General features: G+C 59.3%; 2 protein-coding genes across 6 annotated transcripts; one reads left to right on the forward strand and one right to left on the reverse strand.

Annotated features, from left to right (window-relative positions):
* The first annotated feature begins 7507 nt into the window (after positions 1–7507).
* On the forward strand, positions 7508–13251 carry SLC2A4 (solute carrier family 2 member 4). Of its 4 annotated transcripts, none has more exons than XM_027625938.2 (11): positions 7508–7730; positions 9061–9177; positions 9291–9463; positions 9552–9676; positions 9792–9907; positions 10006–10168; positions 10275–10462; positions 10592–10696; positions 10810–10911; positions 11326–11529; positions 12213–13251. In XM_027625938.2, the coding sequence occupies exons 1-11, from the start codon at positions 7698–7700 to the stop codon at positions 12414–12416; spliced, it is 1530 nt and encodes a 509-aa protein (XP_027481739.1). In that variant the 5' UTR covers positions 7508–7697; the 3' UTR covers positions 12417–13251. The 4 variants fall into 4 exon arrangements, with proteins under 4 accessions (XP_027481739.1, XP_027481741.1, XP_027481742.1 ...); XM_027625941.2 differs by lacking the exon at positions 7508–7730 and adding an exon at positions 8479–8655; XM_027625939.2 differs by lacking the exon at positions 7508–7730 and adding an exon at positions 8696–8798.
* Positions 13252–13694: 443 nt separating this feature from the next.
* YBX2 (Y-box binding protein 2) lies at positions 13695–19378 on the reverse strand. Of its 2 annotated transcripts, none has more exons than XM_027567539.1 (9): positions 19018–19378; positions 18350–18413; positions 16932–16965; positions 15935–16024; positions 15154–15438; positions 14908–15008; positions 14525–14702; positions 14163–14249; positions 13695–13909 (listed from the first exon to the last, which is right to left on the reverse strand). In XM_027567539.1, exons 1-8 carry the CDS (start codon positions 19292–19294, stop codon positions 14199–14201), a joined length of 1080 nt encoding a protein of 359 aa, XP_027423340.1. In that variant the 5' UTR covers positions 19295–19378; the 3' UTR covers positions 13695–13909; positions 14163–14198. The 2 variants fall into 2 exon arrangements, with proteins under 2 accessions (XP_027423340.1, XP_027423341.1); XM_027567540.2 differs by having other exon boundaries at positions 13695–14066.
* Positions 19379–23514: the final 4136 nt, after the last annotated feature.

The raw sequence follows: 23514 nt of genomic DNA on the forward strand, positions 1-23514 counted from the left end.
AAAAAAAAACTAATGATGTAATGTATGGTGATTAACGTAACAATAAAAAATTTAAAGAGGACAAAAAGCTATAAAAAAATCAAGACACTATGAGGACAGGCAAGGTGTTCAGCAAGGTAGCTGTGTACAAGATCCCCCCCCCCGGCAAAAAAATTACTATACCGGTAATAACCAATTAGAAAATGTAATATAAAAAAAGAAAAAAGAAAATGTAATATAAAATAATGTTCAATTTTGGGCGCCTGGGTGGTTCAGATGGTTAAGCGTCTGCCTTCGGCTCAGGTCATGATCCCAGGGTCCTGGGATCGAGCCCCGCATCGGGGTCCCTGCTCCTTGGGAGCCTGCTTCTCCCTCTGCTTCTCTCTCTCTCTCTCCCTCTCTCTCTCTCCCTCTGTCTCTCATGAATAAATAAATAAAATCTTTAAAAAAAATAATGTTCAATTTGCCTCAGTGACAAAAATTAGAAAGTATCTAGGAATTAACCAAGTATTCACAAGACCTCAGTAGGAAAAAAAGTTTAATTTTAATAAAGGACATAGATGACTTGGATAAATAGAGAAACAGTCCATGCTCTTTTTTTTTAAGATTTTATTTATTTGACAGAGAGAGAGAGAGAGTGCACAAGCAGGGGAGTGGGAGAGGGAGAACAAGCTCCCCACTGAGCAGGGAGCCCGATGTGGGGCTCGATCCCAGGACCCTGGGATCACGACCTGAGCCGAAGGCAGTCACTTAACGAACTGAGCCACCCAGGTGTCCCACAGTCCATTCTCTCAAGTGGGATGATATTATAAAGATATCAGTTATCTCCAGAATAATCTATGATTTTATATATTACCAATACAAATCCAGCTTTTTTTTTTTTTAAGTAGGCTCCACACCCAGCCTCGAGCCCAACACGGGGCTTGAACTCACAACCATGAGATCAAGACCTGAGCGAGATCAAGAGCCAGATGCTTAACCAACTGAGCCACCCAGGTGCCCCACAAATCCAATTTTTAAAAAATATCTCGATAACTTTACCCTCAAATTTGTATGGAGCAATAAAAGACCACAAATGGTAAATCAACACTGAAAAGGAAGAGTCACAAGAGGGATCTTGGGCTTCCAGAAATTTAAACTTGCTACAAAGCATCATGAAAAACAGCAACAATAACACTGTGGTATTCATTCAAGAATGGGGGGGATACACCAATGGAACAGAGTAGGGGCTCAGAGACAGACGCTTTATCAGAATTTGTGGTAAATGCAGCTCAATAAGAGAAAAATAAATTGGATCCCTAACACCCCAAACAAGGAAGCAGTCCAGAAGGTTTTAAAAGTCCCACATATGGGGGTACCTGCTTGGCTCAGTTGGTAGAGCATGGGACTCTTGATCTTTTTTTTTTTTTTAAAGATTTTACTTATTTATTTGACAGAGAGAGACACAGCGAGAGAGGGAACACAAGCAGGGGGAGTGGGAGAGGGTGAAGCAGACTTCCCGCGGAGCAGAGAGCCCGATGCAGGGCTCGATCCCAGGACCCTGGGATCATGACCTGAGCCGAGGGCAGACGCTTAAAGACTGAGCCACCCAGGTGCCCCGGGACTCTTGATCTTGATCTTGGGGTCGTGAGTTCAAAACCCACGTGGGGCATAGAGATTACTTAAAAATAAGTAAACAAATAACCTGAATGTGAAGAGTAAGACCACAGAGTTATTGGAATAAAATGCAAAAGAATAGTTTTGTGGTATAGAAATGGGAGAGAACATAAGTAACTTCTCAAAATCATAAACCATAAAGGGGAAAATCTATTATTTTGACTACACCAAAATTAAGGATTTCTATTCAATCAAGTTCACCAAGGAATAATTAGGGGTGATAGATGCTGATAGATGATAGAATGAGAGAAAATATTTGCAATGTCCAAATCCAACAAAGAACTGATGTCATTTTTTAATAAAACGTCTTGACAGTGAACAAGAAAAATGCTCCAAGAGAAAACAAGCAGAGAATACAAGGAGGGAATTTACAAGAGAAGAAAGCCAGAGTGCTAACAAGTGATTTTCAAGAGATTTTCCAAGCCATGAGTAATCAGACAAAACTGCAGTAAGATACATCTTTCATCTATTGAACTGACAAATATTAGAAATCCAAATAAATTTTCATTTATTGGATTAAAATCTCATATACTCCATTCCAGATTTCACTTTATTTTTTATTTTATTTATTTTGTGAGAGAGAGAGAGAGGGCACATGAGTGGTGGGGGCTATAGGGAGAGGGAGAGAAAGAATCTTAAGCAGGCTCCAAGCCGAGCACAGAGCCCGATGTGGGGCTCGATCTCATGACCCTGAGATTATGACCCCAGCCGAAATCAAGAGTCAGAACTTAACCAACTGAGCCACTCAGGTGCCACATTCCAGATTTTAAAGGGCTGACCATGCTGAGATGTTAGTGAGGGTGTGGAGAAACTCAAGTCTCATACGCTGCTGATGGGAATGTAAAATGGTACAACCACTTAGGAAAACAATTTCATACAAAGTTACAGATCCATCTGTAATATAATCCAGCTGCCTACTCCTAGGTATTTTCCAAGAGAAATGAAAGCACAGCATCCATACAAAGACTTGTACATGAATATTCCAGGCAATGTTATTCATAATAGCCTAGAACTGGAAATTAATCCAAATGCCCATCAACAGGTGAATGGGTAATCAAACTGATCACCATTGATAATCAAATCAATAATTTTCAACAGTAAAAAGGAATGAACTCTTGATACACACAACAGCACAGATGAATTATGTAAAGTGAAAAAAGACAAAAAGAGCCCATGCTGGGGACGCCTGGGTGGCTCAGTGGGTTGAGCAGCCCACTCTTGATTTTGGCTTGGGTCATGATCTCAGGGTCATGGGATTGAGTCCCGCATCGGGCTCCACTTTCAGCGGGGAGTCTGCCTGGGTTTCTCTCTTTCCTTCTGCCCCCCCGCCCCGCTTGTGCTTGCAGATGCTCTCTTGCTCTCTCTCTCTCTCAAATAAATAAATAAATCTTGAAAAAAAAAAGAGTACATTCTGTATGTTTCCATTTGCATAAAATTCCAGAAAATGCAAAGTGCTCTATGATGACAGACCACACTGGTTGCCTAGGGAGTGGGTGGAAGGGCGGTAGGGAGGAGTTACAAAGAGGTACAAGGAAACTTTGGGGGATGATGGATATGTTCATTCGCTTGATGACGGGGACGGTTTCATGGGTGTATACATCTGTCAAAACTTACCAAATTGTGGGGCGCCTGGGTGGCTCAGTTGGTTAAGCGACTGCCTTCGGCTCAGGTCATGATCTGTGGGGCGCCTGGGTGGCTCAGTTGGTTAAGCGACTGCCTTCGGCTCAGGTCATGATCCTGGAGTCCCGGGATCGAGTCCCACATCGGGCTCCCTGCTCAGCAGGGAGTCTGCTTCTCCCTCTGACCCTCTTCCCTCTCGTGCTCTCTTTCTCTCATTCTCTCTCTGTCAAATAAATAAATAAAATTTAAAAAAAACTTACCAAATTGTGCATGTGAAATATGCTCAGTTTATTGTTTGTCAATAAAGCTGTTTTTAAAAAAGCAAACAAAAAAAAAACCCAACCATATTTGCTTCAGTCTCCTGTAAGCACTGTCTGAGTGTTACATTATTCACCTTCTCATTTTACGGGGGAGGTAAAGAAGGCGCAGAGGGTTTAGGTAACTTTCCCAAGGGCACAGCATTGGTAAGTGTCAGAACATTGTGAGCCCGGAGTCCATCCCCGTTACAGTCGCTGGGAGTCTGCCGAGGTGGAGGAATGGTATTGCGCTGCTGGTGGACCAGGAGACGGGGACAGTCGTTCTGCAGAGCAGGCTGGTAGTACTGAGTCAAATTCAGTGTAAGTATGCCGTGTGACTCAGAAATTCCGCTTGTGGGGATCGATAGAAATAATAATAGACATACACACAGGCAGAGATGTATCTCCCAAAGAAGTTCTCGTAGGAGCCCATAGCACACCTCGTATGAAATGTGCATTGCCACATTGTGCATCGCCGCTGGGGACCGCAGATGATGTGGGTGCTCACCCACAGGGATTGCGAGCAAGCAAAACATGGTGTGAGCGATACTGTGGGGGTACTGGGCAACAAATCTTTTTTTTTTTAAGATTTCATTATTTATTTGACAGAGAGAGCTAGACGTCGAGAGAGGGAACACAAGTGAGGGAGAGGGAGAAGCAGGCTTCCGGCTGAGCAGGGAGCCCCATGCGGGGCTCAATCCTAGAACCCTGAGATCGTGACCCGAGCTGAAATCAAGAGTCAGATGCTTCACCAATGGAATCACCCAGATGCCCAAAAGCAAATGATGTTTTGCAAGAGCCCATGAAGTGCATTGGAATGGTTCCCTTTTGAGGGAGGTCAAGTGGGAAATGGGTATGGAAATGAGAAAAAGTTTCCCTCCCCCCCCCCCGTTTTAAAGTAAGCTCTATGTCCCACGTGGGTCTTGAACTCACAACCCCAAGATCGAGAGTAGCACACTCCACCGACTGAGCCAGCCAGGTGCCCCAAAAGAGAATCCTTTTTACGATAAAAATAAGGCATAGATCAATGAACACAATGAACACGTGTCATTAATCAATCCTCTGCACCCGAGACCCTGATCTATAGACAAAATGTGGAGAAGGCACAGACAGGGGCCCCAGCACTGCTGGAGCTCAGGAAGCAAGGTTGCCTTCCAGAAACTGGAGGCAAAGTGGGCCTGTGTATTAGAAGCTGGAAGAAGTGTGTTTGTGGGGGTCCCCTGGTTTTCTTGGGCACCCCGCCAATCTCTACCTACCATGGGCTGAACCCAGCCAGAAGGCGGTGGTCACGAGCTTGGGAAACAAGCCTGCAGGGATTAACACCCCGTGGTAGAGGGCAGAGCAGAGGAAGGGCTATGACTGGTTCTATCCAATGGGCCAAGATCGCCCAGCAAAATCTCCACACAGCCTCGGATCTCCGCTGCAAGGTCCCTCCCCTCCCCGCCCCGTGTCATGTGCCTCTCCTTCCTATCCTATCTCCTATCAGCAACCTCATTCCCACCTTCCAGGCCCTTTCTCCTACTCCCTTCCAGCTCTCCTGATTCCTCCCTCCTCTCCTCTCCTACTTCCCCATCACTTTCTCCAGGCTCCTCAAAGTACCCTATCGTCTATATCCAGCTCTCACTTGCTTTCTGTGATTCCACTTTCCCTGGGGCTTAAAGCCCTAGAAGCATCAATGAGAAGCCTCAGAAACAAAGCATCTGAATGAGAGCAGGCATGCACCTGCACGGAACCCAGCGCTGAGCTTCACCTGCTACACTGGCTCTTCATCTGCCCCCTTCCTGTGCCTCCTGTACCCCCTCTTTGCTCCTAGGCACCTTGCTTGGCTTTTCCCTTCTCCCTGCCCTCCCCCCACGCCCCCCGCCTTTGTAGGAGTCCAGCAGCTCTGGTTCTCCCTTTATTTTCCCGATTGGTCTTTCCCTGCCTCAGTCAATGTCTTCTCCTCCTTTGGGACTCCTCAACGTTCAGCTCTTAGCTCTTCATCGGCACCCCCCTAGTCAGACAGGTGGAGCCATTCAGCCAAGAGCTCTCGCCTTCGTGACTGCTCCCCAACCTGCACTCTTGGCTATAAGGACCAGACCCTCATTGCATTAACTCAACATTTGCTGAGTGCCCGGCACTAGGCTGGGTGCTGGGGACACAGAGGGAAACAAGGTGACCTTCTCCTCTCAAGGTTGAAGTACAGAGAAGAAATGGTGACAATCGGCTACACCAGGGACACGTGGCTCTCCTTGTTTTCCTGGAGGAAGCCAACAAAGGTTTCACAGAGGGGGTGAGCATTTTCTGAAGGGTGACTAGGAGTCCTCTGGCATTCCAGATTGAGGGATTGGTGCAGCGGAGGCACCTTGTGTGTGTGCGGGGGGGGGGGGGGGGGGGGGGAAGGGGTTAGGCATTGACTAGGCAGTAAGGATAAAGTCTAGAAAGTGAGACTGAAATGGGACAAGAAAGGCAGGAGGTTTTGTTCGCTCTGAAAAGGGGTCTGACCTTGACAGTGGGCACCACAAAGAACCACTGACTTTTGGGGAGGGAATGATGCAGTTGAACGTTTTTTACGTTGAACTCTGCCCTCCGCATAAGGAAAGTGAGGGGCAGGAGGTAATGGTGGACTGGACCAATGCGTCAGCAGTACAGGTGGAGAAAATCAGATGAATGTGAGTTGAGGAGGTCAACATACCAATGCCGGTAACTGAGTAAAGGCGCGGGGGGTGGGGTGTGTGAAAGAGGGCAGGAATCGAGCATGATCTCCAGGATCCTCAGGGGGCTTCACGGGACCAGCCACGGGGATGAGGAGGTTAGGAGGAAGGGCAGGTTTGGACATGCGGATCATGTGAGCTGCCCCGTTCCGGCGGGCGCTGAATCCTCGGATCCGGATCTCCAGAACGAGGCCTGGGTTGGATGTAAGGAAGCCTGACAGAGGTGGACCGTCGAGGGCCAGTGGGCCCGAGACGACTCCGCCCGGATCCGCTGCGGATCCTCGCTCTCCCTGCAGGTGGCACCACAGCCCCGTGCTTCCGAGGCCGGTTGTCTGCGCCGCGCCTTGCGCTCTGGTCCGCACGCGCCAACTCTTAGGTCGCAACCTCCTCGCTGGGGGTTCGGACCCAGAGCGGCCTCCGGAGAGTGTGTCCAAGTCGTCCATGGGGCCAGCACATTCGTGGCAGCTCAGGGACCTCAGGCTGGTGACGTGGTTGGTGTGACCAGCTGTCTCTCGGGCCGCAACCAGGAACCCCTGGGGAACGGGTGTAGGGTAAGGGCCACATAGGCAGTGCCCGGAGCACAGATGCACGGAAGGAGGACCACCAAGCCCAGACACCCAGGGCGCTGGGAACGGAACTTCCTGTGCCCCAGGGCCATCCCCGCGTGGGAAGCGTGTCTCGGACCCTTTAAGGCTCCATCTCCCTGCCCTCCCCCGTCCAGGACAGGCCGGGACACCCGGGACCTGACATTTGGCGTCTCCCAACGTGGGAGCTAAAAATAGGCGCGGTGGGTTACTCCAGGCCATTGCTCCCCAGCCACCCCGCGCGCCCGCTCGCGCGCGGTCTCGGGCCGCCCGAGTTCTCTCCCGGGCCGAGCGGACCTGCCGCATCCCCTCCTCCCCGACCCCGCGGTCCCAACCCGCGGCGCCCGCCTTTCCAGTGCTTCCCCAGCCCCAAGCCCGGCTGCTGGACCGAGTCCGCACACGAGGTGGGGCGGGGCCTCCTGGGTCCCGGGACCCTTCTTCCCAAACTTCGCGGCCGGAGGCGGGCGGGCACCCTCCGGGCGCGTCGCGCCGGGCACGCTGGGGAGGCGTGGCCTCGCCGGCCAGCCGGCTCCCCCCGCCGCCGAATTCTAAACTCCAGGCTTAGGGAGGGGCGTGGCCTTCTGGGGTGTGCGGGCTCCTGGCCAATGGGTGCTGCGAAGGGCGTGGCCCGTGGGGGCTGCGGGGGCGCTTCGGGTCTCTCCCCCAAGCCGGGCTCCGCCAGATCCCCGGGAGCCCTGCCGCTCTCTGGATCCCTGGCTCGCGGCGGTGGGTCCCGCCAGGCTCGCCCTCCGCACGTCGCTCCGGGACGCCCGCCGCCACCGCGCCCTCTGCCCGCCAGGTCGGGGCCGCCGACCCCCAGTCGCCTCCCTGTTAACTGCAGCTCCTGCGCCTCGCGTTCCTAAGACAAGATGCCATCGGGCTTCCAACAGATCGGCTCGGAAGTAGGGTTCAGCATGCGGGGGCGGGACGGGGGCACAGGGCCCGCTTTTCTCCGGGCTGGGGTCGCGGTTGGGGTCAGCTAGGGGGCGGTCCCTGCGCAGGCGCAGGGGGTGGGGGAGGTGGGGGCCTGGCTATTTATACCCGGGCTGGCCACCCCGTGACTGTGGGATTCCAATGCTTCTAAGCGGCTGAGTGGGTCTGGGGGTACCGTCCGGGGGCACGGGCCACCCCGGGGTTTCCCGAGTCCTGGGTTCACCTCACCCCCTTCTCCAGGGCGCGGCGGGGCGTGCCGGGATCGCGCGGCACCCTGCCCCCGATCCAGCCCGAGAAAGCAGATCCAGGCGAGTCTTACCCTCCTGGAGCTGTCCGTGTGTCCCGGCTCACGGGAAGTTTTTCGAGGAGCGGAGGCTCTCGTGGGCCGCCACCCCCACTCCTGGCCGCCCTCCAGGACGCTGAACTTTCCCTTGGCCCCACGGTTGGTGGAGGGGCTGAGGCGAACGTCAGCCCCCCCCTCCCCCAGCTCAGGTTTCCGCTTGGAGACAGTATGTGCCGCCAGCAAACGGCCACCGCCGCCACCGCCCCTCGCACCACCTTCCCGCCCCCATCCCCTGGGCACGGCTCTCCCAGGCAAAAGCCGGGCACGGCCCCCCGCCCTGCCCTGCGGCGGAGTCCAGAGGGGGAGGGGAGGCCGGGGCGGAGACAGGGAAGGCCACCTCAAGGGCCATATGCGGGGCGGAGTGACCGCGACGTCCTTTTTGGAATTGCCCTTCTTGAGCGTGTTGGGGCCTCCAGGAGCCTGCTGAGAGCACCCCCAAAGGGGAGGAAAGAGGACAGGGGCTGATGATAGGGCACTTGTCTGTTTATAAATCCCGCCCGGTCAGGAATCCCCTTTGCATTTGGTTTTGATTTCCTCCCTTGCACGGCCAGGTAGGCAAAGCAGGCAGCATCACCCCTCTCTCCCCTAAGCCCGAGGACACCTAGCTTCAGAGCCGGGAAGTGACTCGCCCAAGGTCGCACAAATCTGAACCCAAGTCTTAAGGCCAAGCCTGTCCCAAGGTCACGGACAAATGGTGAGGCTGACATCCTCAAACATTTCTCAGCTTGCTGGACACAAACATCCATTTTCTCCTTCGTGCCCAGTTCCTGTGGGTTCTTCCTGCTCCTGTTTACACTGAGTTCCTTGCTCCATGCCTAATATGGCCCAGTTTCCCTCACCCAACATGTTGGATGGAACCCAGCATCTTCAGGCTCGGCTGGGCCCGGGGCCCCTGGATGAAGAAAAGAAATCATGATTCCGTGTGACCCGCCTCCTCTCTGCTTCTGCCTGCCCAGGACGGGGAACCTCCTCAGCAGCGAGTCACCGGCACCCTGGTCCTTGCTGTCTTCTCGGCTGTGCTGGGCTCCCTGCAGTTTGGCTACAACATTGGGGTCATCAATGCCCCACAGAAGGTGAAGGGCCTGTGGTGGGCAGAGTGGGGGGCAGGGGGCGGCAGGGGAGAGCCGCGGGGGACGTCTCTGCAGGCCGTCACTCCTCCACTGTCTCCCCCCGACACACACACCAGGTGATTGAACAGAGCTACAACGAGACGTGGCTGGGGAGGCAGGGGCCTGAGGGACTCAGCTCCATCCCACCAGCCACCCTCACCACCCTCTGGGCTCTCTCTGTGGCCATCTTTTCTGTGGGCGGCATGATCTCCTCCTTTCTCGTCGGTGTCGTCTCTCAGTGGCTGGGAAGGTATGGAGCTGGTGGGCAAGGGTTGGGGGGGCGGGCAGGGGGCCGCCACGTGGCACCCTAACTCTCGGCCCCACTCTTTGCCTGGCAGGAAGAAGGCAATGCTGGTCAACAACATCCTGGCGGTGCTGGGGGGCGCCCTCATGGGCCTGGCCAACGCGGCCGCCTCCTACGAGATGCTCATTCTAGGGCGGTTCCTCATTGGCGCCTACTCAGGTACCGGCCACGGGCGCCATGGCCCTGCCCGGCGCCCTGCTCCCCTCCACCACCACTGAGCTTGGGGGCGGGAGTGACTAGCTGCCCTCAGCCCTCTCTTCTTCCCTCTGCCCAGGGCTCACGTCGGGGCTGGTGCCCATGTACGTGGGGGAGATCGCCCCCACTCACCTGCGGGGCGCCTTGGGGACGCTCAACCAACTGGCCATCGTCATAGGCATTCTGATCGCCCAGGTGACTGGGCCTGGCCTTCCGGGTGGCTAGGCGGGCCGGTTGGGTGGGGCTCTGGGCTGAACGGCCGGCCCTCTTTCCTTCCCACCCTGCTGCCACAGGTGTTGGGCTTGGAGTCCATGCTGGGCACTGCCACCCTCTGGCCCCTGCTCCTGGGCGTCACCGTGCTGCCCGCCCTCCTGCAGCTGGTCCTGCTGCCCTTCTGCCCAGAAAGCCCCCGCTACCTCTACATCATCCGGAACCTGGAGGGGCCCGCTAGAAAGAGTGAGCTCCCCACCCCCACCCCAGCCCCCGCCACCTTGCCAGCACCTGCGGGGGGGGGGGTGTCCCCGCTCCCCGTCCGCTCAGGCCTGATGCTCGTCACCTCCAGGTCTGAAGCGCCTGACCGGCTGGGCTGACGTGTCTGGCGCGCTGGCTGAGCTGAAGGAGGAGAAGCGGCAGCTGGACCGGGAGAGGCCGCTGTCCCTGCTCCAGCTCCTGGGCAGCCGCCCCCACCAGCAGCCCCTGGTCATCGCTGTCGTGCTGCAGCTGAGCCAGCAGCTGTCCGGCATCAATGCTGTACGTGGGCGGCAGCCTCGGCGGGGCAGGGGTGAGGGAGCAGCTCAGGAGGAGGTGAGCCGGCAGCCAGCCCCCTGTGTTCGGGCACGGGGTCCGTCCGCAGCCCCTTTCCTTCTCCTCCTCTCGTAGGTTTTCTATTATTCAACCAGCATCTTCGAGACGGCGGGGGTCGGGCAGCCGGCCTACGCCACCATCGGCGCCGGTGTAGTCAACACCGTCTTCACCTTGGTCTCGGTAACTGCTGGCGCCCCCCCATTGGCTTCCGCACCGCCCCCCCGGAGCTCCCCCCCTCCCCCCGACCTCCTGTGCCCCGGAGGCCCTCCACTGAGCCCTGACTCGCCCTGCAGGTGTTCCTGGTGGAGCGGGCTGGGCGCAGGACGCTGCACCTCCTGGGCCTGGCCGGAATGTGTGGCTGCGCCATCCTGATGACTGTGGCTCTGCTTCTGCTGGTGAGGCCTGGGAGGTGGGGAGGGAGCCGCGGCCCAGCCCGTGCGTGTGTGCGCGTGTCGCACGCGCTCCCAAGGACCCAGGCTGCACCAGTTTCCCAGTCTGGGAGGAAGCTCTAGCACGACGAAGGCAGCCAGGAAGGAGAGCCCCTGCCCCTGTCCAGTCTCAGGAACAGTCAGTCGTCAGGAGCCAGCTCTAGAACCGGGAGAGAGTGGGCCATCCTAATAGCCGAGAGGGCGTTCACGCCCCCTGGGCCCTGAGTAGGGCAGTGATAGGGCCGCCCGCCGAGGGTCAGGGCTCAGCGCCGCTCAGAGGCCTGTTCTCACCTGGGTGTCAGCTCCTCCGTGAGCTGCTGGGAGGGACGGACTTCAGTTCTCTGCACCACCTGAATTCCTTTCGCTCCCCGCCTGCCCCAGGAGCGCGTTCCCGCCATGAGCTATGTCTCCATCGTGGCCATCTTTGGCTTCGTGGCATTCTTTGAGATTGGCCCGGGCCCCATCCCCTGGTTCATTGTGGCCGAGCTGTTCAGCCAGGGCCCCCGCCCAGCGGCCATGGCCGTGGCTGGCTTCTCCAACTGGACGTGCAACTTCATCATTGGCATGGGTTTCCAGTATGTTGCGGTAGGTGCCCTGCGCCTCGTCCCCATCTCCCACCCCCCTGTAGGCCGCTCTGAACCGCCCACCCCCGTCTCCCACTTGCTTTCCTCGCTCCTGTCTGGGGGGTCACTCTGGTGGACCACGTGGGAGCTGAAGTACTGGGCTAACAGCGGAGCTGTCTTCCAAACCAGCTGGGGCCTGACTGACTTAGAGTAAAACGATCAGTACGCGTTCCTGCCGCAGACAACCGGTTGGGAATCCGCTCTGAGCAGAGTGTACTGCCCTCAGCACAGGAGAGAGGGAGACAGATTATCGGAGGTGGGGCACAGAGAATCTTTTTTCTTTTTTTTTTTTTAAAGATTTTATTCATTTGACAGAGAGAGAGCACAAGCAGGGGGAATGGCAGGCAGAGGCAGAGGGAGAAGCAGGCTCCCCGCAGAGCAGGGGGAGACCGATGTGGGCCTCGATCCCAGGACCCCGGGATCATGACCTGAGCCGAAGGCAGTGGCTTAACCGACTGAGCCACCCAGGCGCCCAGAGAATCTTTTCTTCACTCATTCCTGGTCGGTTCCCTTGCCCCGCCAAGGAGCCACCTGCGTCTGCATAGCCCCCCCACCCGCCTGGGCCCTTACTGCCCGGCTCGATGGAGACCAACCCACCCCCCCCCACCCCCCGCCCGCCAACACGTCTTTCTCCCCCTATCCCAGGAGGCTATGGGGCCCTACGTCTTCCTTCTGTTCGCCATCCTCCTGCTTGGCTTCTTTATCTTCACCTTCTTAAAAGTGCCTGAAACCCGAGGCCGGACGTTTGACCAGATCTCGGCCAACTTCCACCGGACGCCCTCCCTCTTAGAGCAGGAGGTGAAACCCAGCACGGAACTCGAGTACTTGGGGCCAGACGAGAACGACTGAGGGGCCTGGCGGGGGCCTGGCAGGGGAATGTGCTCTCGCCCCGCCCCCCCGCCCCCTCCTCCCCGGTGTCCTCTTCCCCGTTACTTCCAGGGTGATGCCCCTGCGGCCTGGCAGAACCGGGAAGCTGGAGGGAAGGGTGGTCTGAGCGCCCCCAGTCCCCTCATGTGACTCTTGGATTATTTATGTGTTAGGCTGTGGCCGTCAGGGTGGGCCGTTATCCCGGCTCATCCCCTCCCTCCTCCGTAGGCCGCCCCACCCCCACCCCGCCTCTGTTCCAGAATATTCTCTCACCCCTTGCTAGAGAAGAGGGGGGTGCGGGGAGGAGAGGCCCTGGGCTGACTTTTTAGTGGGTGGACGGAAGCAGGGAGCAGGACTGGAGCAGAGAAGCCGCTTCCTGTCACCTCGGACTCCTCCCACTCGCTGGCACTTTCTCTGAGTTCTTGCCACATAGACTCTGGGTGAAGGGGGTCCCGCCTTGACCCCTCCCGGACAGGACCCAGCCTCCCGAGGCCTGAGCTCAGCTCTCCTGGCAGGCTCAGCTCTCTCACTCCATCTTCCGGGGCACGTGTGGTGAGAGGGACGGCTCCCCGAGGCTTCCAAGGGGGGGGCCCCCACTCCTGCCTCCTCTGCCCTCCTCAAGGGTGTTCTACCCACAAGCTTTTGACCAACTAAGGGAAAGAGGAGTTTGAAAGGCTGTAAACACGGGGTGGGAGGAGCCTTCAGATATTTTTGTATATGTTTGCAAAAGGGGCAGGAAGAAGAAACCAAAGGTCTGTTGTACTAAATGTATATATACATATGTATATAGATCCACACATAAAGTCACCGTATGCGACGCGCGTCCTGTCGTGGAAGCACCCGGGGACGCTCCCTGTCCCTCCCTCCACCCTGCCTTAAGCTCAAGGCCCAAGAATCCTCTGGCTGCGGTCACTCTGCCCCCACTTAAGCTTCTCTGCACCCAACATGGGGCCTGAATGCACGACCCCAAGATCAAGAGGGGCATGTTCTAGCACCTGAGCCAGCCGGGCGCCCCGCTCACGGCGTTTACGAACAGTGAACGCTCCGTAAGTTGTAGCCCCAGCGCTAGCCGCTGCCCTGGGCACTTCCCAGAACATTCCTGCAGGGCAACGGTCAGCCCCAGGCTACGACGGGACAGGTGGCTCTCACAGGGGGGAAAGCACCTTCAGAAACACCGGAAGGAGGGCTCACGCCGCCGCCCCCTTGGGCAGGGAGTCCCCATCGACTCCACAGAAAAGAGACCAAGACCAAAACCACGGGGAAAGCCTGTTTTTGTTTTTACTGGAGGCTCAGGTGGCACATGACGGTTCATAAAATGGCTTCAGAGGTAGGGGCTAGAGGAGAGACCAAAAATAAACTGGGGTGGGAAAGAAAAACAACCAGGAGGAGGTGAGAGCTGGCTGGGTCCTTCTCAGCCTGATTCAGGGGAGGGACGTGGTGCCTCTGAACAACAGGATGGATCCCTTCCTTCAACCCTTGGTAGGGGACAGAGAAAAAGCAAACGGCTGTTGCTTCAGCCCTCCTGAGTCTCAAGGGAAAGGGGAAAGCCGGTATTTTGATGTCATGAGTCATGGGGAAGGGGGAGGGGGTGCTGGGTGGGGTACAGGGTGGCTGGAAAAACTGGCAGACAACCTGCGCGAGAGAAAGACAGAGACAAATGGGGACCAGCGCCCCCTCCTCAGGCCCCAGCGCCCCACCTCCGGGCTTGCCCTGGGCGCAGCCGCTCACCAGATGGTAGCTCGGGGGGGGTCCTTCGTGTTGGAGTCACTCCAGTATGGTGGTGGTGGGGTCCCCACTGTTGATGGGGGCCGAGGGCTGGCGAGAACAGGGGCAGTCGTTTGAAACCCTCTCATCCCTGAGAGCACCCAACTTGAATCTTCTTCCACCTTTTTCTTCCCATTCCTCCCACAAGGGGGGGTTGGGGCTTCCAAGCAGAGCCGGGGCAGATCTGCCAGAAGTGGCAGATCCAGCAGCAGCGGTCTGGGCTCCCTGGTGTGTGGGGGCGGGCAGGGGCAGAGAAGGGAAGGGCAACAGCCTGGGGCCTTTTCTCCTACCCCCCTAGCCCCCCACCAAGCAGCCCAGGTCCTCACCTCCAGGGCTGTGGGCTGCCTGGGTCCGGGGGGCTGCTGCCGCCGCCGCTGGAAGTAGGGACGGTTTCGTGGGCGCTGAGGCTCAGGCCGGGACCCATCAGTGGGGCCTTGGCTGGGCTTGGTCTCGCCATCCCCACCTTCGGTGGTAGGCTGCTGGGGCGGCCTGGGGCGGAAAGGCCTGGGGAGACACGTGGGGGACTTGTTCCGTCTGCCTCCCTCCCGGGGCTCCCCCAGCCGAGGGGACCCAGCCTGCTTTCCCACCCGCCTGGGCATCACTCAGCGCCCCCCCCCCACTAGCCTCAGGCTCCCCTCAGCCTTGCTCTCCCCCGCCCCCGACCAATACCAGATGGGGGGGAAGACGGGCCCCAGGAAGGGAGTCTTACCTCCGGTACCGAGGCCGGAATCTGGGAGGGGGGACGCGCTCATCTCCCTGTTGGTCCCCCTCCAATGGGGCTGTCTCTTTGGGCTCTACCCCGTCGGTGCCCTAGGAACACACAAAGGCCTGGGGGGTGGGGGTGGGGCACCTGCCGCCCCAGGGCCCTTTCCAGCCCCCCTCCTCCTCCTCTGGAGACTCCGAGGTCTCTGTCCTCACCGACGCCCCTCCCTTCCCACACACCCAGGACCCCCACCTCTATAGGCTGCTGCTGGTTGGGGGGCCGAGGGCCTCGCACAAAGCGCCGTCGGTAGAAGAAGGGAGGTGGGCGCCGCCGCCTGGGCCTCTGCCCAGAGTCCTCGGCCCGCTCCCCTTCGCTGCCCGGTTCAGTCCCGCCTGATGGAGCCTCTGCCACCATGGGTGGCGGGGCAGCTGGACGAGGCCGGGGGATGAACCTGCGGAACCTGCGTCGATTGGGGGCATAGCGGCTGCCCTTCACCGGCGCGCCCCCCGGGCCAGTTACGTTAGCAGCTTCTGCACCCTGGGGGGGGGGGGAGACCGGGAGGACAGTGAGAGCTCGCCCCCACTCCGGGCCCAACACCCCCAGACCTGCCTTCCCTTTTTCCAGCTAAATCCCCCTCTCCAGCTTCCCTGCAGCTCCTCCGGGCTGGGGTCTCCTACCCTCCCCCAGGGGCCCGGGCCCTTGTGTGGAGCCTTCTAGGAGGGGCCCCCGCTGTAACCTGCCCCTCCCGCGTAGCTGCTATGGACGCTCTCGGGGTGGAGGGAAGGTGGGGGAGGAGGGCTGCGGACTCAGGACACGTGGAGAACAGACTGGAAGGGCCCGGTGCCTGATAAAGCAACCCGGATGTTAGCAAGAGGGCCTTGTCTTTAGGACACCAGAGTGGCGAAGGCCGCAGGTCCTCGGCAGAGCCCGACCCCGTTCCCACGGCCCGGGCTGACTGGCCCGGGGAAGGGGGGCGCCTCAGGAGGGCCTCCCTCCCGCAGCTGGGCCACCCCTGCCCCGCTACAGCCCGAACCTTCTCTCCCTCCACGACATCGAACTCCACTGTCTCTCCATCTCCGACGCTGCGCAGGAACTTCCTGGGGTTGTTTCTTTTAATGGCCGTCTGGCAGGGGAAAGGCCACGAGAAAGGTGAGGGCAGCAAGCCCGGAGTCTCCCTCACCCCTGCTGGGTCCGCCACCCCATCTCGTGCAGTTCACCACCCATCCTCCGTGCGGCCGGGCCGCAGGGTGGAGCGCGGAGGCCGGCCAAGTTCAGTGGGGGAGAAGCCGGGAACCAGGCGCCTCCCAGCGCCTGTGCCCCCAGCACTGTCCGTCCCCACGACACACTCCTCCTCCCTGTACCCCTCTGGGATTTCCCAGAGGGAGGCCAGAAGCAGGAACTCAAAGCAAAACCAAAAGCAGAGACAGTGCTAAGTTGCCCAGCAGGCCAAACGCACGGCTTCTTACCTGAGGGCCCCCCCCCCCAACAGCCGTGGTTCTCAACCCGGGGCCCCAGCCACAGCACCCGGAGGGCTCCTTCAAACAGGCGGCTGGCCTCCACCCCCAAGCACAGCTGCTTCAGCAGGTCTGTGGGGAGCTGAGGACTGGCAGGCAGGTGATGCCGCTGCCACAGGGACCACACTTTGAGAACCGCTGCACCCAAGCAGCTCTAGCCTGTGTCCTCTCCCTCAGAACACAGCCTAGGATTCGTCCTCGTGTTAACAGGTCCTGATGTGGGGAGTGAGCACGCCACGGCCGGGGGGCAACAAGCTCATTTCTCACAGAGACAGCGTGACACACGTGGGGCCAATGGCGGTTAATACAGGCACCTGAGGCGAGGGGGAGGAGAGGACCGTTTCCTGGCGGGCATGCTGTTGTGAGGGGAGAGGCAGGAGAAACGCTGCGTGCTGCTGAGGATTATGGCAAAGGCCGAGAGCGAGAGAGCGAGAGAGCGAGAGAGCGAGAGAGCGAGAGAGCGAGAGAGAGAGACAGGGCGGGTTCCTCCGCACCCCTCTCCCCCCTAGCTCTTACCTGGTGAACAAAGACATCCTCCTTGGTGTCATTCCTGCAGAACAGGAGGGGTTGTTAGTGGGGGGCCTTGGTGAGACCTCCCCAGCTGCCCACGCCCCAAAGCAGCAGACCCACCCTCACTGTCCTCCCCCGGCTCCTTGCAGGGGGCGGGGGGGGGGGGTGCCGGGGAAGACCGGGCTGGGGAATGACAAGAGCCAGGAGTGGGTATGAAGAGAAGTATGGCGAAAACCCTGAGCTTCCTAAGGGCAGAGGGGAAAGGTAAAGTCACCTTGAAGACGCCGGGCCAGCTCTTTACCTCCTGAGGACTCACCTCCCCGCCCCAGGGGCACCTTAGAACCTGGCAGGGCTGAGTGTAACTATCTCGGGCCCCCGCCCCCAACCCCTATCATGGCTGGAAAATTCCTCTCCATGTCCTCCCTCCTATACTCTAGAAGGAAAGAGAAAGTGCGGACGGGGGAGAGAAGCAGAGGGGACAACGTGTCCAGAACCTGCTCTAAAACATCCCCAAGACTTTATTCTCACCCTCAGCCCAGAGGTGAACCCCAGGGTCAGGCCCCCCCATCAACATACCAAAGGATCAAGGGTGAGAAAGAAAATATTTTACCATTTTCAATCACGACTTGCCTATTACCCCAGTTTATCCTAGCACCCCATGGCGGGGAGGGGGGGGAATGGATTTTCCTTCAGAACTTCCCAGGAGCCCTCAGTTTCCAGAATTAGAGAGGGATCCTTCCCTAGGTCAAATGTTCTCACTTTAAAGCACTTGGATCTGCACAAAGGTCAGCCTGCTAAGAGGGAACTGGGGCCTCCCGGGAGGGCTGGGCTGGGCAGGGTGCCTGGGTTGGGGAAGGGCCCGCTGGGGGAGACCTGGCTCTGCTCAGAATCTGCCTCGACAGCCCCTCCGCGGTCGCGGGAGGGCTGGGGCTGTCCAACTGAAGGAAAGCAGCAGCCTCTGCCGGGGCTGGCATTCTTCTCCAACCTGCCCCCCCCCCCGTCAGGGTCAGGTGGGGGGATTCAAATGAGCCAGCAGCCCTCTAAGGGAGATGAGTCAGGGGAGTGCTCCTCCAGCCTCCCGAAACAGGAAACGAGTGAGGATTACAGCCCGGAGCCCTGAGGCGTGGACAGCAGGTACATTCTGCCCCAAAGGCAAAGCAAACCAAACCACAAGGTGAGACGGACTCGCCGCGCAGCTCAGAGCCAGGTTTGCTAAGTTCCTAGATCATTAACCCTCTGCTGCCCTTGCAGATTGCGCAGGAGGCTCCACCTTGCCCACATCTGTGCGGGGGCTACAGACGTTCAATCAGCGTCAGCTGGACATTGCAACCACGTGCCTCAGCAGGGGGAGAGAGGGGGTCGGGAGGGTGTCCAGTCCCACGGGCCGGTTTGGAAGACACCCCCTCCCTGGGTTTCTCGGATACCTGTTGATGAATCCGTAACCATTCCGGACGTTGAACCATTTGACAGTGCCCAGGACTTGGATTGCTGCCAGGCAGAGATGCAGTGAGGGCAGTAAGATGGGGGGAGAGAGATGGAATTGGGCTCAGTTTGGAGACACTCCAAATCCAATCCACCTGCCCTTTACCTCTTAAGCATAACTTCAAGCCACCGGTTTCGCCCTGTAGCTCCAAAGCGTTCTTTCCGACCCCAGGCCCACCAAATGGAAGCGCCCACACAGCGGGGCTCAGGCTTTCAAGACCCTTCCAACTCTAAGTCACGTTGCTCACGGGCTACAAATCCAGGCCCTTCACCTAGAACCAGGTACTCACCGGGCCCACCAAGTTCTGCCCTCCCAACGTAAGGATTCCCAGGGCACCTGCTTCCCAGGCTGACCGAACCGAGTCTCCCGCCGCGGGGGCGTGCCCAAGGCCCCAGCCGGACCTGCCCACCACGCCCTGCCAGCGGGGAAGGCGCGGCGGGATTTCCCACCAGGCGAACTCACTCGGGCCAGCTGCCCCCAGCCCAGCTAGTCCTTGGAGCCTCGGGGCCAGGCCGGCCTCCGGCTTTTCGGGACCGCGTGGGCTCCGCGATGCCCCTCCCCCAGCCCGTCGACCCCGTAGAGCCGCTCCGGCACGCGCCCGCCCCTCACCCAGCACCGGCTTGTCCGCCTGACTCCGGGCCGGGGGCGCGGGGGTCCCCGACGCTGCCGTCGCCGGGTTGCCAGGGGTGCGGGGACCCGGCGCCGAGGGGGTCCCGGCAGCGGGGCCCGAGGCGGCTCCGACCCCGCCGCCGCCCGCCCCGCCGCCTGCTTTCTGTGGCTCCCCCGCGGGCACCGGTACCACCACCGCTACCACCCCTGCTGCCGTCGCGGGCACCGTCGCCGCGGGGGCCGCTGTCGCCACCGCTGCCGCCTCCGCCTCGCTCATCCCGCCGGGTCCGGTACCGGCCCCCGCCGCCGCCACCTCCTCCGCCTCCTCCGCCGCCGCCACCGCCCCGGCCCCTCCCCCCGGCTCGCGAACCCGCCGCCCCGCTCGATCCTCGCGCCCCGAGCCTCGCCCGCACGCCGGCAGCGGGCCCCGGGCCAAGGCCAATCGCAGCCCGCAGCCGCGGCGCGCGCAGGCCCCGCCTCCTGGCCACAGGCCTATCGGAGAGGAGCAGCCCCCCGGCCCGCACGCCGGCCCCGCCTCCCGGACTTCGCGCGGAGGCCGAGGCCCCTGCTGACCGCCCCGTAAGTACACCTGGGCCCCGCCCCGCGACCGTCACATGACCGCCGCCAGCCCAGCCTATTGGCCGACGGCCCCTTTCCCCTCCCCCTCCGCCCCTCTCCACCGGCCGCGGGAAATCAAACGGGCTGGTTGCGCCCTAACCGCCACCTGGCCTCTGCGCGCAGGGCGGGGCGGGGGTCGCAGCTCCAGGGTTGCCCCTGACGACCCGGGTGGGGGGCCGGCGCCGACAGCCTCGGCTCGGGCTGGGGGCGGCACCGCTCCCCTCCGCCCTCGAGACGGCGGGGGCCCGCACACCGCCTCTCCCCGAGGGATGCCCCGCACGCCCCGGGCCGCGGACCCGCCCGCACCGCACAAGGACGACTTTCGCAGCTCGCAGTTGCGCTCACTTTTGCTTTTGAGGTAGAATTTACCGAGCAAAATGCACAACTCCGCTTATCCGTGCGGCCAACACCCCGGCCAAGGCTGTTTTGACCTCGCCCGAGGGAGGAAGTTCCCCCGAGCCCCTTCCAGGCACCCCCAGCCTCCCCGCGGACCCCACTGTTTCGGGGCCCCGCGCGCCCCGGCCAGCTCCCGGGCCGCTCGGGCCGCCTTCTTCCTTTACCCCAACCGGCCAGGCCCTGCGGCCTCGCGGCCTTTGCACGGGCACTTTCCTCCACCTAGAATTCGCCTCCGTGATTCTCAGGGTGACCTCCGTAGCCCATCATCCTTCAGTTTTCTCCTGGCGTGCTTTAAGAGCTGAGCGGCTCCTGCACCTGTCCGTTTATTCTGTCCCCCACCCCCACCCCGCGAGGCTGAACTGCACGGCGGTAAGGACTTGTCGGCGTGCCTGACGCCCGCAGCAGCTGCTCACTATTTCTCGAAGAAATGCACGGTCCCCATTCCGCAGACGGGAAGACTGAGGTCCCGGCGCGAGGCTTGCCCCAGGTTTCAAGGGAGCCCGGGTGCTCGCCCGGAGATGCAGTGTCCCTCCCAGACTAATGCAGCTCCAGAAGTCACTGCTCCTCCCGAGGGCCGCCCCCAACCCCCGACCCCGGCGGCGCGTATATTTAGCCCGGACGCTGCGCCCCCGCCAGCCCTCGTGCCCGCCCGCGCCGCGGGCCCCACGTGCGCGTCCCCAGTCCCGAGGTCCGCGCTCCAGCCGCGGCCAATCCCGGTGCCGGCGTGCCCTCTGCCGGCCGCTCCTGTAGGCGCCGGCTTCCTCGCGGTCCTGCCCCCTGCTCCCCCGCCCGCCCCATCCCTGCGGCCCTTCGCGAGGCGACGGTTCTCTCTGTCCCAGCGCCTCGGGCAGCGCGGACAGAAAAAGAGGGAAAAGTGAGCGCGACCAACTGAATCGCCAGGCAAGGTCGTGAAGGTTGCAGAAATGACTACCCTCCCTCGGACTGTTAAGGACTGAGGTCCTTGTGTCCAGCCCCGAGCCCGAACAATGTAGAAGAGGGAGGGTAGGGCTGGGGGCAAGGCAAGCAAGAGACCACGCAGGGCGGCCCCGGCAGCAGAGGGAGCATACGGAAGGGGCAGAGGGAGTTCTGGTGTGGACTGGTTAACTGCGCTACGAGACGAGGCTCATAGGAAGGGATAGCCCTGTCTGCAGTAAGGCTAAAAAGACCCCAGGGTGAGGGCGACAGCACGGAGGCAGGAAAGAATTCCTGCTCATACAACAGTGATGTCCTCTTTATCTCCACGGGCAGGAATTAGCAGATGCCTCAGAGATCAGCAGGTGGTTTCCCTGTTCTACTGAAGGGTTTGCCCATGTGATTTTCCTGGCGATTTAAATATGTTTACAAGCTAGAGCTAGTAAGGGCTCCAGCCATTCTAGCCCAAAGGCTTCCTCCTCTGCCACTCTCTTTCCATTCGCTCCTGTCCACCTCGAGTTCACTGTCTTGCCTTGTCTTGTTCACTGTTCTTAACAAAATAAAAAACCCCTGCCTCCTTATCTGTCCTCGCCTTTCGCGGCGCCATCAAAGAAACACCAGGCTTCCTGGGAGCAGTCCTTATGGTCTGTGCTTCCTTGTGTTTCTTTCCCACCCTACCAACCCAGATCTGGTCTCTCCCCTGCTACTCCACCGAGATGTCTTCGGCAACGGTCCACAAGCCCTTCCTAATCGAGTCAGTCACTGCATGAGGTTGGGTTCTCTTTCCTCTCGTCCAGACGAGTGTCCTGTGACGGCGTTGCCATGCCCCCAGGCCTCTCGTTCCGCGGCTTGTTCTTCACCAACCTCTGCCTTTTCTGGACTGTCTTCTGCCACCTGTCTTCTGCAGGTCATTCTATTCATTATTCACCGCCCCCCCCCCCCCCCAGTTTGGGCGGCCACCTGCCACGGTGCCTCTGAAGCCTGTGTGTCCAGCCCTGAGCACCTCCCACCTCCTACCAGACCAAGCCGGCTCTCTCTAGCTGATTGCTCCAGGCTTCTTTTTTTTTTTTTAAGATTTTATTTATTTATTAGAGAGAGAGAGAGAGCGAGCGAGCACATGAGAGGAGGGAGGGTCAGAGGGAGAAGCAGACTCCCTGCTGAGGAAGGAGCCCAATGCGGGACTCGATCCCAGGACTCCAGGATCATGACCTGAGCCAAAGGCAGTCGCTTAACCAACTGAGCTACCCAGGCGCCCTACTCCAGGCTTCTGAAACCTGGCCAGCCCACATACAAACTCCTCGTCCCCCCCCAACTCCTCGCTGAGCGACATCACCACGCACCCACAAGCAATCATTCTTTGGTGCCCATCCCTCACTTGTAGAAGTTTCCCTCGGCTGTATAGGTGTGGCACAGAGGTGAAGATGCGTGGTATCAAACCGAGATACCATCTGAATGATCTAAAAGCTGGTGCCGTCTGTGCCCCCGGATCCACATGCTCCTGGCGACTCCCCACCCCAACACACACACCTTCTCGCTGCCCAGACCAGGGTTACGTCTTGTCTCCTCTAACACCTGCTCTCTCTTAGCTGCTCCAGAGAGCCTGCAGACCTACAGCCTTCACCTCTGCTCCCTGTCCCCTCTTTCCAGGCTCGCCTAGCGCTGCCAGGTCCTTGACCTTTCCTCCGCATCTCATGTTACTTACCACTTCCTTCGGGAAACCTCCTTGTCTTGTTTGTTTTTTCTTTTTTTTAACCTGTTCATAATAAGAGTTAATATTTAGCACTTCGCTGTGTACCACACACTGTGCTAAGCATTTTACGTGCCCTCAATCATTAATTCCTCATGACAACCCTGGGAAGTCGGTACTGTCATTATCCCCATTCTCCGGATAAGGAAACCGAGGTGTAGTGGGGTTAAGCAACCAGCCCAAGACCACACAGCTGCAGAACAAGCCAAGCGGGGCTTCAAAAGCAGGGCGTTATCTTCGGAGTCACCAACCTCCTTCCGCTGTGCCGGGACCATACTTTTCCATCCCTTCTAGTTCTTTCCTTGTCTCCCGCTTTTCCTTCCAAACCAAATCTCTTGAAAATCTGTCCGCATCCCCCCTGGGCTCTGTTTCTTCCCTTGGCCCGGTATCCAGGAGGGACACTGACACCTGCCATCCCACCTAGTTCAGTGGACACCTTTGCCCTTGTGTCTCCACCTCGGTCTTTGTGGCAGGTGCACCTGGAAACTGCCACGGCTAGAGGCAGCTGCGGAGGAAGAGGGCCGCTCCCCCCTGCCCCCCGTGATGACAGGCAGAGGCCCAAGCCCCACAAGCTGCAAGGAGCTGCTGGAAGAGGAAAGCCCATCTCCTGGCTTGGGAGACAGGACAGCCCTGCCGACATCTGGATTTCAGACTTCCCTCCTACAGAACCGTAAGCATAAATTTCTGTCTTTTTAAGCACCAAGCTGGTGGTACTTTGTTATGGCGGCCCCAGGGAACCAAGAGCCAGCCCAAACCCAGAGGACTTCCCAGTCTGTGCCTCCGGCCCCGGGCGCCCTGAGCGCCAGACCCGAGGTGGCCGGCTG

Source organism: Zalophus californianus, chromosome 16 (genome assembly GCF_009762305.2).
Source record: "Zalophus californianus isolate mZalCal1 chromosome 16, mZalCal1.pri.v2, whole genome shotgun sequence".
NCBI lineage: Eukaryota > Metazoa > Chordata > Mammalia > Carnivora > Otariidae > Zalophus > Zalophus californianus.

Bases quoted from the DNA above. Each gene is read 5' to 3' on its own strand.
- SLC2A4 (XM_027625938.2), top strand. From the start codon at position 7,698: ATGCCATCGGGCTTCCAACAGATCGGCTCGGAA. The intron at 7,731-9,060 runs GTAGGGTTCAGC...CTGCCTGCCCAG, and splicing joins TCCAACAGATCGGCTCGGAA to GACGGGGAACCTCCTCAGCA. The intron at 9,908-10,005 runs GTGACTGGGCCT...CTGCTGCCACAG, and splicing joins TAGGCATTCTGATCGCCCAG to GTGTTGGGCTTGGAGTCCAT.
- YBX2 (XM_027567539.1), bottom strand. From the start codon at position 19,294: ATGAGCGAGGCGGAGGCGGCAGCGGTGGCGACAGCGGCCCCCGCGGCG. The intron at 16,025-16,931 runs GTAAGAGCTAGG...TTCCCCTGCCAG, and splicing joins AGGATGTCTTTGTTCACCAG to ACGGCCATTAAAAGAAACAA. The intron at 14,250-14,524 runs GTGAGGACCTGG...TGTTCTCGCCAG, and splicing joins GGCAGCCCACAGCCCTGGAG to CCCTCGGCCCCCATCAACAG.